Source organism: Limanda limanda, chromosome 8 (genome assembly GCF_963576545.1).
Source record: "Limanda limanda chromosome 8, fLimLim1.1, whole genome shotgun sequence".
Classification (NCBI taxonomy): Eukaryota; Metazoa; Chordata; class Actinopteri; order Pleuronectiformes; family Pleuronectidae; genus Limanda; species Limanda limanda.
Window position 1 is genome coordinate 14,992,550 of NC_083643.1, and position 12,192 is coordinate 15,004,741.

The following is a 12,192-nucleotide window of genomic DNA, read 5'->3' on the forward strand; positions in this document are numbered from 1 at the left end:
AGCCATAAACCTTCTTTCCTCATATTGTTTTTAGTCTTAATATTCTGGTTTACAAGCTTTAATGTAGAGGTGTTTTGTATCCCCGACACCCCCACCCCCCCACCCCCAAAGCCTCAACCTTATTGTGTGTTCGCCTGTTGGCCACCCAGGCAGAGACCCAGAGGGCTGAAATGTGGCGAGACGGGATCAGGTGTGCTCCGTCCCTCTGCCTCTTGGGCTCATTTCTCTTTGGATTTGAATGGCTTTACAAGTAAAATGGTATTCCCTGGCTGTGTGAGGTTAAGCTGTGTAGTGGAGGTGTGCAGATTACATCGCTCATTATTTGCCTCCCACTTTCTTTCTCAATTTCACTTCTTTTTTTCTCAAATTGGCGTCAGCGCCCACTGGTAAGTCCACCAGCTAAAACGCATGACAATAGTTTAATGCTTTTATGTTCAAAGCAGCCAGGTTCTTAAAGTGACAGTGCAGTAGGTGGGTGGAGATAGATGGCGGCTGTGGTCATTTCAGGAACATGTGAAGCACTATCTGTGTAATATAATAAGAAGAGCCCTATAATGGTGTAGGTGGAAGAATGCTGCCTGTTTGGATGGAGGGGGCACGTCAGACCCTGCAACATTTTTGTGCAACCTGAGACAAGCTGGCATGGCACTTCCCTAAATTGTTCTGCAAAATCTTTGACTGGAGCTGTCATTGAGGGGCATTGAGACAGAGAGATTCCCAGAGAGGGCGGACTATCAGGTGTCATGCTCATCAGGCTCAATTAGGTGGGAGGAAACCAAAGACAGATCACTGTGACGGCTCATTGTATGAGCCGGTGTCGGGGCATAACTCAAACATGTCTTTTTACAGGCTCCTCATTTGTTCAGAGATGACCAAAGACAAGCCTGATTAGCTGTATTACAAAGCAATTGCATGGCCATTACATGAGCAGTTGACTGAGTCGATTTGTGAAGCCACAGGGCCACATCTGTCCTGCCAAATGATTTCATTAGAGTATGATAGTCAGGTTTGTGGAGAATAGATTTTAGATAAACAAATTTGCATTGCCCTAGTTATACTATCAGGTATGAAGCATTAAATACATGGAAAAGACATATGCATGCTTATTTTCATTACGCTTTGGGGTTCTAATTCAAAAAACAAGAGGCAAAATAAGGAAACCCTTTTAAACAACCAAATATTGGGAGAAAAACAACATGAGTAAAGATATATTCAAATTAAGGTTTATTGTACGCTTAAGGGAAACAGTCCCTACAATCACTGCATTATTTACCGAACATAAACTTTATTTGAAGAGTTTAACAAGGGTCAAAAGTTTCCAACACAGTCTGACACATAAACGTTGCCTAGTGTTGTAAAATAACTTTCCCACAATTTCATTGTAACCTCAACAACGTTGGTGTTTATTGTGACGCCTGAATATAGCATAACTTTGCCAAAAGATATGACTATGGTCAGTTTTCAGGATTTTAAATATTAAAGCAATCTCGTGACCACGTGATTTGTATCGTCATCGCTCAGTGGTTGACTTTTGTTTCAGTGTGTCCTCTTAACCATATGTTTTCACATGTTTCTGTCAAACAAACTCAAGCATGGTTTCATGAACTTTACGATGAAGTCAAAGGTTTTGAATGACCTCTCCAGATCCCCTCATCTAAAAACTCCTCTAAACTTTACAAGAAGTTCAGACTTCTTCATTCCTTTTCTGAAGCAACGATTAAATATCCCATTACACACAGTTAAGGATTTGCATGGCCGGATTCCAAGAAGCTTTTCTGAATGCACTGGTGACGCTATTGCCTCTGAGATTTTTTATTTATTTATTTAATTCATCCATGAAACGTTTGGCTGGAGGAGTGCACCAGATCTTAGTTGTCACAGGTGTAATCAACAGGGACATGATCTTAAACACCACAATGGTGACTTAAGGCACCCAAACTAACTCTTGTCCTTTTCAGGAATGTACATGGCAGCTGCCAACATTAGAATTTCATAAGCTGCTTGAAGCATGTAATTATACAATAGTATTTGAGAGCAGCTATTTGAGTTGTCGTGTTAGTATTTGCATAGAAGCTGATCCTTGTCTCATGTTTCGCTGGGGAATCAAACAAAGTTTAGTTTGGTTGGGGTCTCATGTTACTTCACCTCTCCAGTGCACTTAAGCATTATGGTTACACTTTTTATACCATCTTTATGCTTTAATAGAATTACTGTCAATTTAGCTGGCACACAACGATAAGCAAAGAAAGCTCATTTCATGATATATATTTTTTCTAAAGTGCTCCGTTTCTGTTTTCACGTTGACGGAAGTAAGATTTGATGTCAGATTTGGACACTTTCCCATCGGACTAAATGCAGTGCTTCTCACATTAACACCACATTCCATGTCTGACAGCTTTACACTGCAATGTCAATAATGATACGGCAAAACGACTGATCCGCCCACGAGCGAACGCAAAGCAAAGACTGGAGGAAGTTATTGACAGACTCGGGTCCGCCTCAGGCTAATCTATTTTCCTTTACCACGCCAGCATGGTTTGACGGAAAACGCACAGCAGATGTGAAGGTTTCGGTAGATATCAAAATGTTTACCAGTTGAAATAAACATGGCCTACTTTAGGCACTGGAGATGCGGATTCCTTTCTTCCAACGAGCAGATAGGACACGCCATTCCGCCAATGGCTAAAATATACAGTTGTCAAAAAATATTAACTGATGAAACGGGGGTGAGGGGGAGTAGCAGTCACAGCAGAACGACTGGTCAGTTATCTGAAGCATTAATCTTCTCTGGGGCTTGTTTTAGAGCAGACATAATACAGAGGCACGCTGTGGCTGCTGCCTGGCGGCTGTGACGAGCTGCTGAGAGGAACAGTTTTATCTCTCCAGCGGAAATGCTGCACCATGTCAGCCGAGATGGGGCTGAGATTGTGTTCAGCTTCTCTGAAGGTGTCTCTAGTGAGGGGAGTCTCCGCATAAGTAGCTGATATGAGTGTTTTTATTCCCCCAAACAGTTTCCTGACTCACGCTGTCGGTGAGATACTCTTTTGACTCGTAAAGACAAACTGCACCCTTAAGGAACCACAAATACAGAAGAGTGTGTTTGGTTTCCTGATCACTGCAGATAGTCCTGTCAGTGCCCGGGGCTACACATTTACATCGCACTGGAAGTGTTCCTATAATGAGTTGCTAGCGGGGAGTATCAACATGACCTTAGGTGTTTTTGAAACGTGTGATTAATAATTTTTTTTTCTGTTAGATCTCTCTGTGCTGCTGTAAATACCTACTACCTGGCCTGTGCCTGTTGCCCCACCAACTGCTCCTATGTGCTGTTCAGCAACAAGATCGCACTTCTCATGGACCTGCTGCTGCATCAGCTCACAGTAAGTCTGTGCACCTCAACACATGAACAAGACCTAATTTACCATCACAAACAAAATACTTTAAATTATGCAATAAGTCATTTTTTTCAGTTTGTGTCGATGGCATTATTTTAATTTGTATAAAGTATTGTAAATGTGGAGATGCTTAATGTGTTTGCATACAAAGAACTCAAAGTGTGTCTAGTAACACATTTCATTTTCATTGCGTTTGTTGTATTTTGCTCTGACCACAAAAAATGCCTGGTCGTTTTTACTGAGGTTTGTTCCTGTCGCATTGTTAATGAAAGACAGAGCAAGATACGTACTAGTGACTAACAAACCATTGCTCAAGCCCTCCACGATGCGTCCCGACTGAGGGAATGTGAGAGCGCAGTCGGGCCGGCCGGCTGCACTGTGGCGACATGTCAGCCTATATCCTTCAGCACTCTGTAAGGAGGACTGTAAACATCAGCCCACTCCAAACATCTGAAGGTGGCGGCTCGCTGGGGCCGCCTACACTCACAACACAGACGGGACAAGGCACAGGCACAGGGCTGTGGTACATGCATGAACTCTTCTGGGGCTTCCTTCTCCAGGGCCGAGTTCCAATCCGAAGCAGTCATATTTCCTTAGGGCGCAGAGGGAGAGGTTAGCCCCGTATGTTTTAGTTTATATAAAACATATCCCAGCAGCTGCTCTGCTGACTGACATATCCAACAGCACTGCAGGAGACAAACTAACTGTTCCCCATGTGTGCAATGCAGATTAAGAATTGGACTCAACAAAGCCATGCTCCTGCACAATCCTCTTTGATGAGCTGTGATTTTAAATTACAACCATTAACTTCTACATGTGCTTGTCTGTGTTCTGGTATGCATGTGCATGAGCAGAGGGGTAAAGCAGTGGGGGTAGTGCTGCCTCATGACCATGTCCACTTTTAATTAGATTTGTGGAGAATGTCGGTGGATTTACCTATGCTGTCAGCGTTCACCCCAACCATTAGACCAAATGAGAGGGTTTTACTTACACTGCTGCAGCACTTTATTTTAAACACAGGCCTCTGCTTGTGTATTTCATGATGTTTGTCTTGAAATGTGAATATGGAAAATGCTCATCTAATTTTCTAATTCTTTAGTAACATATTTATTTCAGCCTTCATCTTGTCAAGACGCAGCTTGTTACTTGTTTACACACTCTTTTTTTCCTGTGTTTGGGTCCTTTACTATATACCATAATTGTAGTCATTGTATATCACAACGATTCCACTAATTTGTGGCTAATATTTTTTAAATAATAAATTCAAATTGTAATAGAAGAATGTAGGAAAAGCCCTTTTGTAGTTCTGTGTTAATTAAATAACGTATAATCTGTATGCTGAAAGTTGCAATTGCTCTGTTTTGGTTTATCTCTCTGCAGTTATCTCTCTGATATTTTATCTAAAGGCATTTTAGCTATTGTCAGATTTCTTCAGCAGTTTGTCAGGGACCTAATCAGTTACCCTAGTGATGCAAATAACACAGGCTTATTAATTGCTCAAAAGTTGGGTTGTCTATATTGTTCTTAGTTCTGATTTTTATTTTTTTTGTCCAGCTCCATGTCCCAGATGAGGACAAATCCATTTTCGGACGCAGTGTGAACAAACAGGTCTTTGAGGGTTTGACGACAGGCCTGCTACAGACCATTGCTACCATCCTTGGCTCCCTGTGGCCGCATCTCTCCGAGTCTGGACAAGGCGAAACCACATGGATTTCCTCCCCGGATGCCAAAGTCAAGTCTCCCACAGAGTCCTTCAACACTCGCTCACAAGACCTCATCAGGTACTTTTTCCTTCCAGTTCTCCTCTCACACTTCTTCTCTTCCTCCTATATGCCACCTCTCTTTTTAATCTCACAACCTTTTAACCTCCTCTAGCATATCCCTCCTCCACTCCTCTTCACCGGGTTGAGATTTGGTGAACCTCTGACTTCCTAGACAGCGCGCCCTATGTAAAGAATAGGCTGACAAAATGTCAGATCCCTTGGACATGGTCCAACTGGTGTCTTGTTAGAATGGGAGTTGTGTGAGAATGACGGTGTATGCTGGCATCCTTCCAGATTGAACTTTTTTCCACACATTTAGTGCCACATTTCAAGTTCAGTTCTGGAGGTGGGGGGGTACAAAGTAGCATAAACAAAGAGCACTTCCAAAGCTTTGAAAGGTCCCCTTGAACCTGGTGTTTGAGCTCGCCATGTGGGTCTGAGCTGTAGGAGTCGGTGCTGTGTTGCAGAAATGTGGGCTGTGAGGAAAGGCAGGCCCGGCCTGATGGAGCTCTTGTGGAAGAGTGCAGTCTTTTCCACCATCCCTCCCACAAGCCATGATTCATCCGGACGGAGCAGCTGCACAGGCCCACCACTCTCATCCACTGACCCAGTCGTAACCCTGGAGACAGGGGAGGGCCTGAGAAAAATGGTATCGTCAGGCTGGTAATCCCAAGTACGGGCTCAAGATTTACCTCAACTGCCTTGTATAATGTATATGCCAGTGAAGAAGGACAAAAGATCAAAACATTTTCAGCTTTTGCAACACCCTCCCATTTTACCATCCCATATATCACACAGAAAGGAGTTCACCATTTCCTCTCCTCTCATTACCAGTTTCCCAGTTCGGCTTTCAGTGCTTTTAGTCCCCCATCCTTGTCATGAATGTTTTCTATCCATGCTCAAAATGATGACGCAAAATGGGGTAAGTTCGACCACCAGGCTGGTTGTCAACTAGCGTGCAGACATTTAACAGAGCAGTCAGTGTGAAGACAGATCCTTTCAACCACAGTAAAGCTGTAGAAGAGGATCAAGTCAAAACAATGGGACTCGGTTCAAGTGTCAGATGACCTGCAGTGGCGGGTTGAAAACGCTCATAATCACCTGTTTTCAGAGGATGAGGACTCGGAGTGACAGTTCTAACAAAAAAAGCTATGTGAATGAAGCAAAGAGTCGAGACAGTCATAAGATGAGGAACAGTGAACACATCAGTGACTTGTAAGCCCTTTTTCATAGGCTGTTTGTGCCTGAGCTGAGCCCGGGGGGTGCAGGCACACCTGAGCTGCGAGAAGACGGTCCCAGGTCAGCAGACTGTCAAGGGCCTAGAGCTGGTCTGGCACAGGGGCCAAAAAAGCCCTCTAATGACACTATTAGCAGTGATTTGTGACTGAAAGAGTACAGGCAACATGATCACGAGACCTGTCATTGGCAAAGACAAATTGGAGATATCACAGTAATAGCAGGGGGCGAAGGGCTGAGGTGAGGTATCCGCTTTCAGCTGCAGTGCTGTGGAAGTAGGCACAGTAAAGGCCTTTGTTTGCCTCTGTGAGATGAGATTTTTACAAATGAAGTCACCTGTGGTAAATATGTTAAACTTTTTGGGGGAAAAAATGTAATTAACCACTGCGTGTTTCTGTCACTTGTGCTTCTTGCAGCTACGTAGTAAACATGGGTCTGATTGACAAGCTGTACGGGTGCTTCCTGTCGATCCAGGGTCCTGTCGACGAGCACCCCAAGATGTCTGCTTTCCTCCAGCAGGCGTCGGCTCTGCTGCACAGCATGTGTAAGCTGCGTTTCGTCGTAACAGCACGGTGAGCACATCTCTTAAAATATACACCTTTTCAAATATCTGTGATCTCTTGATCGTCCTCTGACAACACACACACACATACAAACACACACATACCTCTCTCCTTCTGCATCCAATGACAGAGCTTTGGTCACTATCAGTTCTGAAATGTCACAAGGATCCATAAAGACGGGCTCGCGGTTACACAAACAAAGACTCTGGTTCCTCTGCAATCAGCCGGCAGGTCGTTTCCTCCAGCCAGGCTAAGCTGTCGTTACTGCACATAGAGATAGGTATCTACTTGACCCAGCGCTCTGTCACTCACCATAAACCTTAGCCTGCAGCAGGGGGGAAGCCCACCCATGTGTGCTACGGTGACCTCCACTAAGAGAGGTTCAGTGGCGCCGCTGACAGAGGCTAAGCACACAGACACGCCGAGGGACATCAACACCCCAATTCCTCACCTAAAAGGAAAATAAATATTGACCATGGTAGCAGGCCCCGATATGCTTTTATGTCACGCATTTCAATAAAAACTCCACTGGAATAGCCATGTATACATTTAATTATTACGCTGAATCTAGGTAGCGATTGAGCTGTAAAAACCTTGCTTCTTAACGCCTCATCACTCCAACACCTCGTCATTCGATTTTTCAGTTTCACCCACTGCTCTGCTGAACCTTACCAGCTGCAAGGTGCTTCAGTAGCAATGACCAGCTGCTTCTCACCAGCTTGATGGAAGACGGCTACGGCAGGACTGTGTTTGTCACTGAATATCTGTGAGAAAACAATCTGTCTCATCACGCAGATTTAATGACACCACGGTCAACGCCGCAGCCAATGAGCTGCGTTCTGCCAAGATTCTCAGTGTGTCGTGTATAAGAATTCTCAATGCGCCTGCAGAATATTTTGACCATACCAGTTGCTCTGTCAGGGGATTATAATGGCATTAGGAGGCTGTGTTCTTGTCTAGCAGCATATTTCACGCAGAGCCTGTTGGCTAACATCAAGTATCGGCATGCACTGTAGCCTCCATCCAGAGGTCACACACCCTCCATTCTAAAGGGCTGCAAATCATAGCTGGTGCTACTGCGGTAGTCTTAAATTATCTTTCCATACTCGCTCACCGTTTTCACCAGTCTTCTGCATTGTGACCTCAAAGACCTGATATTATTATTGATTTAATTACATTTTCTCTGGCGCTTAATTTTTTCTTTTTGTAGGTCAGAAAATGCGTAAATGCTGAACATGTTTTTACGTCATTTAGTGTTTGGTCAGTTTTCAAATTTGTACAGATTTGATGTGTCATCTAAATGTCCATATTTTTCATGAAATCCTAAAAATGTTTAAGTATCCTGCCCTGATTCCAGAGAGGTTGGTTTGATTTGACTTATTAAATTTAGCCTTTTCTTGGTACTGTCAAGCTGGTACCCCCTTTTCGAACCAGCATTATCAACGGCTTTGTTGTTAAATGGGAGCCACAAAGAAAGGATGATGTTACCAATCCCTTTAACCAGTAGGGTCGCATCTTGTTGGAGCCAAACAAACACCTTGAATCCTCTCAGGCGGGCTTTGATTCAATGTGCCGAGGCTCTCAGCACCTTGTCAGGCAGCTCAACACAATCTGCCAGCTTTGAGTCGGTGCCATGAACTTCACGTCATGGCTTTACTATGTTTACTGTAGCGCTGGAGTGGGAGCGGAAGGGACTATCTTGAAGGTTCCACTCTTCATCTGCAACCACAGTTGCTGGCGGTGGGTTTCACCAGTTCAGTCAGATAGTGGAACATATTGGAGAATCCTTGCATGCAAAGAAGATGAAGGTTATTCCATAAGTAAAAGAGAAGCACATGAAGAGCATAAGATGAACTTAAGAGCAGCTGTGGTCCAACATGTAACAGATTTTGAACTTGGTGCTCTTCCACCCACGGCAGTAAGTTAAGTCAGGGAATACCGCAGCGCTAACAGAGTATATCTCTTATCTAGAGGGAAAGTTATCGCTTAGCTCTTGTCTGGTGAATAAATCTATGAGCTGCTGAGCTTCAGACTGTGACGTCCCTACGAAAGAATTGTCAGATTTTCATTTTATTGTTTTACTGCTTGACATCAGGGCACAAAGATAATTTTTGTTAATGTTATTCCCCACCTCTCTTGCTTCCCAGTGCTCCAACTATATTTGACAACAAACGTCAGGACCCGACCGGACTGACGGCCTTGTTGCAGTCCACAGACCTGGTGGGAGTGGTGCACACGCTGTATTGTATCCTCCTGCACAGCTTCTCACCAGAGTCTGCTTCCCAGAGTCAGGAGCCCTACGGCCCAGGGGTCATCCAGGTGGCTTTGCAAGGCATCCGCTTCCTCAACAGTTTTGCCCTGCTTGACCTATCTGCCTTCCAGGTATTCGTCATAAACCCCAACATATCATCTATTTACACTGCAGAGATTGCGCATTGGTGACAGAAGATTCAACTTTTTTTGTATTCTTTATCTAATCAATGTTTCAGCATGGTTTCTGAATTGCCATTCTCAGTACTTAAAACCTAATACCTTACTATTTAAGGCACAAGTCTAATATAACAAATTGGACGACTATCATAAATAGCATTCTCCCTGGCTTCAGTAAATCAGTATACATGATCAGATTAATGCATGTTCCTTTTGTTAGGAGCCATTAGAAGAGGAGTTACTCTCCTCAGGACAAAGCTGACCTGTGGACATAAACACAGGTGCCCTCTGACCTCAGGTCAGCTGTTGGGGTTGAATAGATCCTGATGGGTCAGCCGTTAGGACGAAGCGTGGGTGATTAGCTCAGTACGCCGGGGCTGTACATTACCCAACCCCGAGGAGGAGAGGGCAGCAGCTTCACAGTGCTAAGTCACCGCTCGGACGGAAAGGCACGAGAGCAAGCGTTAATTATTTTAATGTCTTGCAGTAATTACTTTGAAGCGGGCTCCTCTCGCTGACCTGCCACACTCGGGCAACTCAAAACAGCTGGAAATGAAAGCATTTCCCTGCTGGAGTTTTATGAACATTTTAAATAATGTTTCTTTTTTTGGCCATGAGTTGTAATCACCTTGTGTTTCACATTACCTCACAGCACAGACCTAATACTTATTGTAGCGGGTGGATGATCGGAATTCAGGCCGTAAATTCACTATTCTGCCACGTCAGGGAATTTTAAAAGGGTCCTTTGCAGTATAGACAAGTTGCATCGAAATGTTTGCATTTATTGTTAAATAACATTTAGCTTTTTGCTTAGTTTGACAGCTGCTTACATAGTTCATCCTTACTACACTGCCTGTATGTGTAGATCTGATGCTTGAACATTATGCACAGCCTCTCAGGTACTGTGTTTATGGATGTTACAATGCTAACACACCCAAACTTCCAGTGCAGTTGTGATGATCTTATGGTGCTTTGTCACCCTGACGTGTTTAATAAATACTGTCTGGGAGCCGCCTTCAGCATCTCATCTCTGAGGGGAATTTGGGTGTTTTATGGTGGGACCGTGCTTGAATTGCTTACACTGTTAAACCATATAAGTTCCCACCAGAAAAACGTATAGCTTTTTTATTATTATGTATAATTAATGCATGGAGCTATTAGAAATCATAATGTATGATTAATGGTTATTTTACTGTGGAACACGCTAAAATTCTTTTGTTTGTGACTTGCCAGTCTGTTCTGGGAGCTGAGGGCCTGTCTCTGGCTTTCCGGCACATTGTCAGCTCCTTGCTCTGGTACTGCTCCCAGCATTCCTCTGAAGAGCTTCTGCATGAAGTCATCACCTGTGTGGGATACTTCACCGTCAACCATCCTGACAACCAGGTAAAGCAGCTTCAACCTCGTGCTGACTGCACAAAAATGATTATGCAATTTATTTAGCAATTCTAGGCATTGATATTAATAAATGTGTGTGTGTGTGTGTATATTGATATAAATATTTATATATATATATATTTATTTTTAAAATATTTAGTCTTTTTTATCAGTTTTATTTTGTATTAATTGGTATAAATATTTGAATTAAAAGGTTTGTAAATTGCCATAAGTTATATAACTTCCAATCAATCATATTACCAAAAGAGCAAAGTTTAATTTGTCTTAATTTATGAAGCCAACAGAAAAAGGTTAAAAGGTGCTCAGCAATTATATAGCCAAAAAAATTAATGAATAAATAATTAATCACAACGTTGCAATCATTACAACATTTTCTATAACTCTAGTTGCTGTTAGCAAATGGCTTGGTTTATCAGACCGACAGTCCAATACATTTTCAATTTATTATCATTAAACTCAGAAAAGCATCTGAGGCCTCAGACAATATCCTGAATTAGTTAAAAAAATTCTGAAAATATTGATCAGTAATTTAAAACGAGCTGATCACTGTTGTGTTACGTTGTGTCAAACTACTAATCCACGACTTGCATTCGATGTTTTCCATTATGAAAAAGCTGTCTGGATCGGGGCAGTATCACCTTTCTTTTGTTATGCTCATGTATTATTTGTCAGAAAAGGGGTGTAGTTCTGTAATCGTAACAAAAAGCACCTGTTTAAAGATTCATGCCGCGGCACCTTCCTGCGTTTGGTCCGTGTGTCGTCTTTTGTCCTACAGAGTGACACATTGTTCCCTCCTGCTGAAGTGGGGGCTGCGAGCTCTCCCCAGTGTTACAACTACTTAGGGGGCTCTATTGAAGTGAGCAGGATGTGATGGAGCAGACCTGGCTGCTGTGTAATTGGCTGTCATGCATGGCCCATCTACCGGGCCTCTGATTAGCCATGCTACAGTTGGCTGGGCTTTGATTGTGTTAAACCTGACCCACACACACAGCAGCCACGGCTTCATTCTCAAACCTCTGATATGTCATGTAAGTGTGCAGAGTCGCAGCCAGACCCTATCAAAACAATTTATGGGCGGATTCCTTATTCTAATTTACTTGATTTTTTTTTACTTCTAATTAAAGTTTCCTCATTCCCTCTATGGTACTTAAGCTGCCCTCTCTGCTCCTATCCAATTTAATTATTATGATGTACAGAATTAGCATTTGTTGGTCATTGTAGATCCAATTTGCATATTAAATTGAATAATTAAATGAGGACCGATGATTAAATAAAGTGGATGACAGATTTGTCTTTGTACAACCACTGTGGCAGTAAAATCTGAAGCCACGATTGACTAAAAAACATTTGCCTTTTGCTAATTTGATGCAAAATCTGTCTGTCCTCCACAACCTGGGTTCTGCCAAAACG

General features: G+C 43.0%; 1 protein-coding gene across 1 annotated transcript in view; it reads left to right on the plus strand.

The window, feature by feature from the left end:
- scaper (S-phase cyclin A-associated protein in the ER) overlaps positions 1-12,192 on the plus strand; it is a 58,622-nt gene that overhangs the window by 38,084 nt on the left and 8,346 nt on the right. The window contains exons 24-28 of the mRNA XM_061077033.1: positions 3,257-3,380; positions 4,950-5,176; positions 6,811-6,966; positions 9,105-9,339; positions 10,621-10,770. Coding sequence (XP_060933016.1) covers positions 3,257-3,380; positions 4,950-5,176; positions 6,811-6,966; positions 9,105-9,339; positions 10,621-10,770 — 892 coding nt within the window. The remainder of the gene's footprint in view (positions 1-3,256; positions 3,381-4,949; positions 5,177-6,810; positions 6,967-9,104; positions 9,340-10,620; positions 10,771-12,192) is intronic.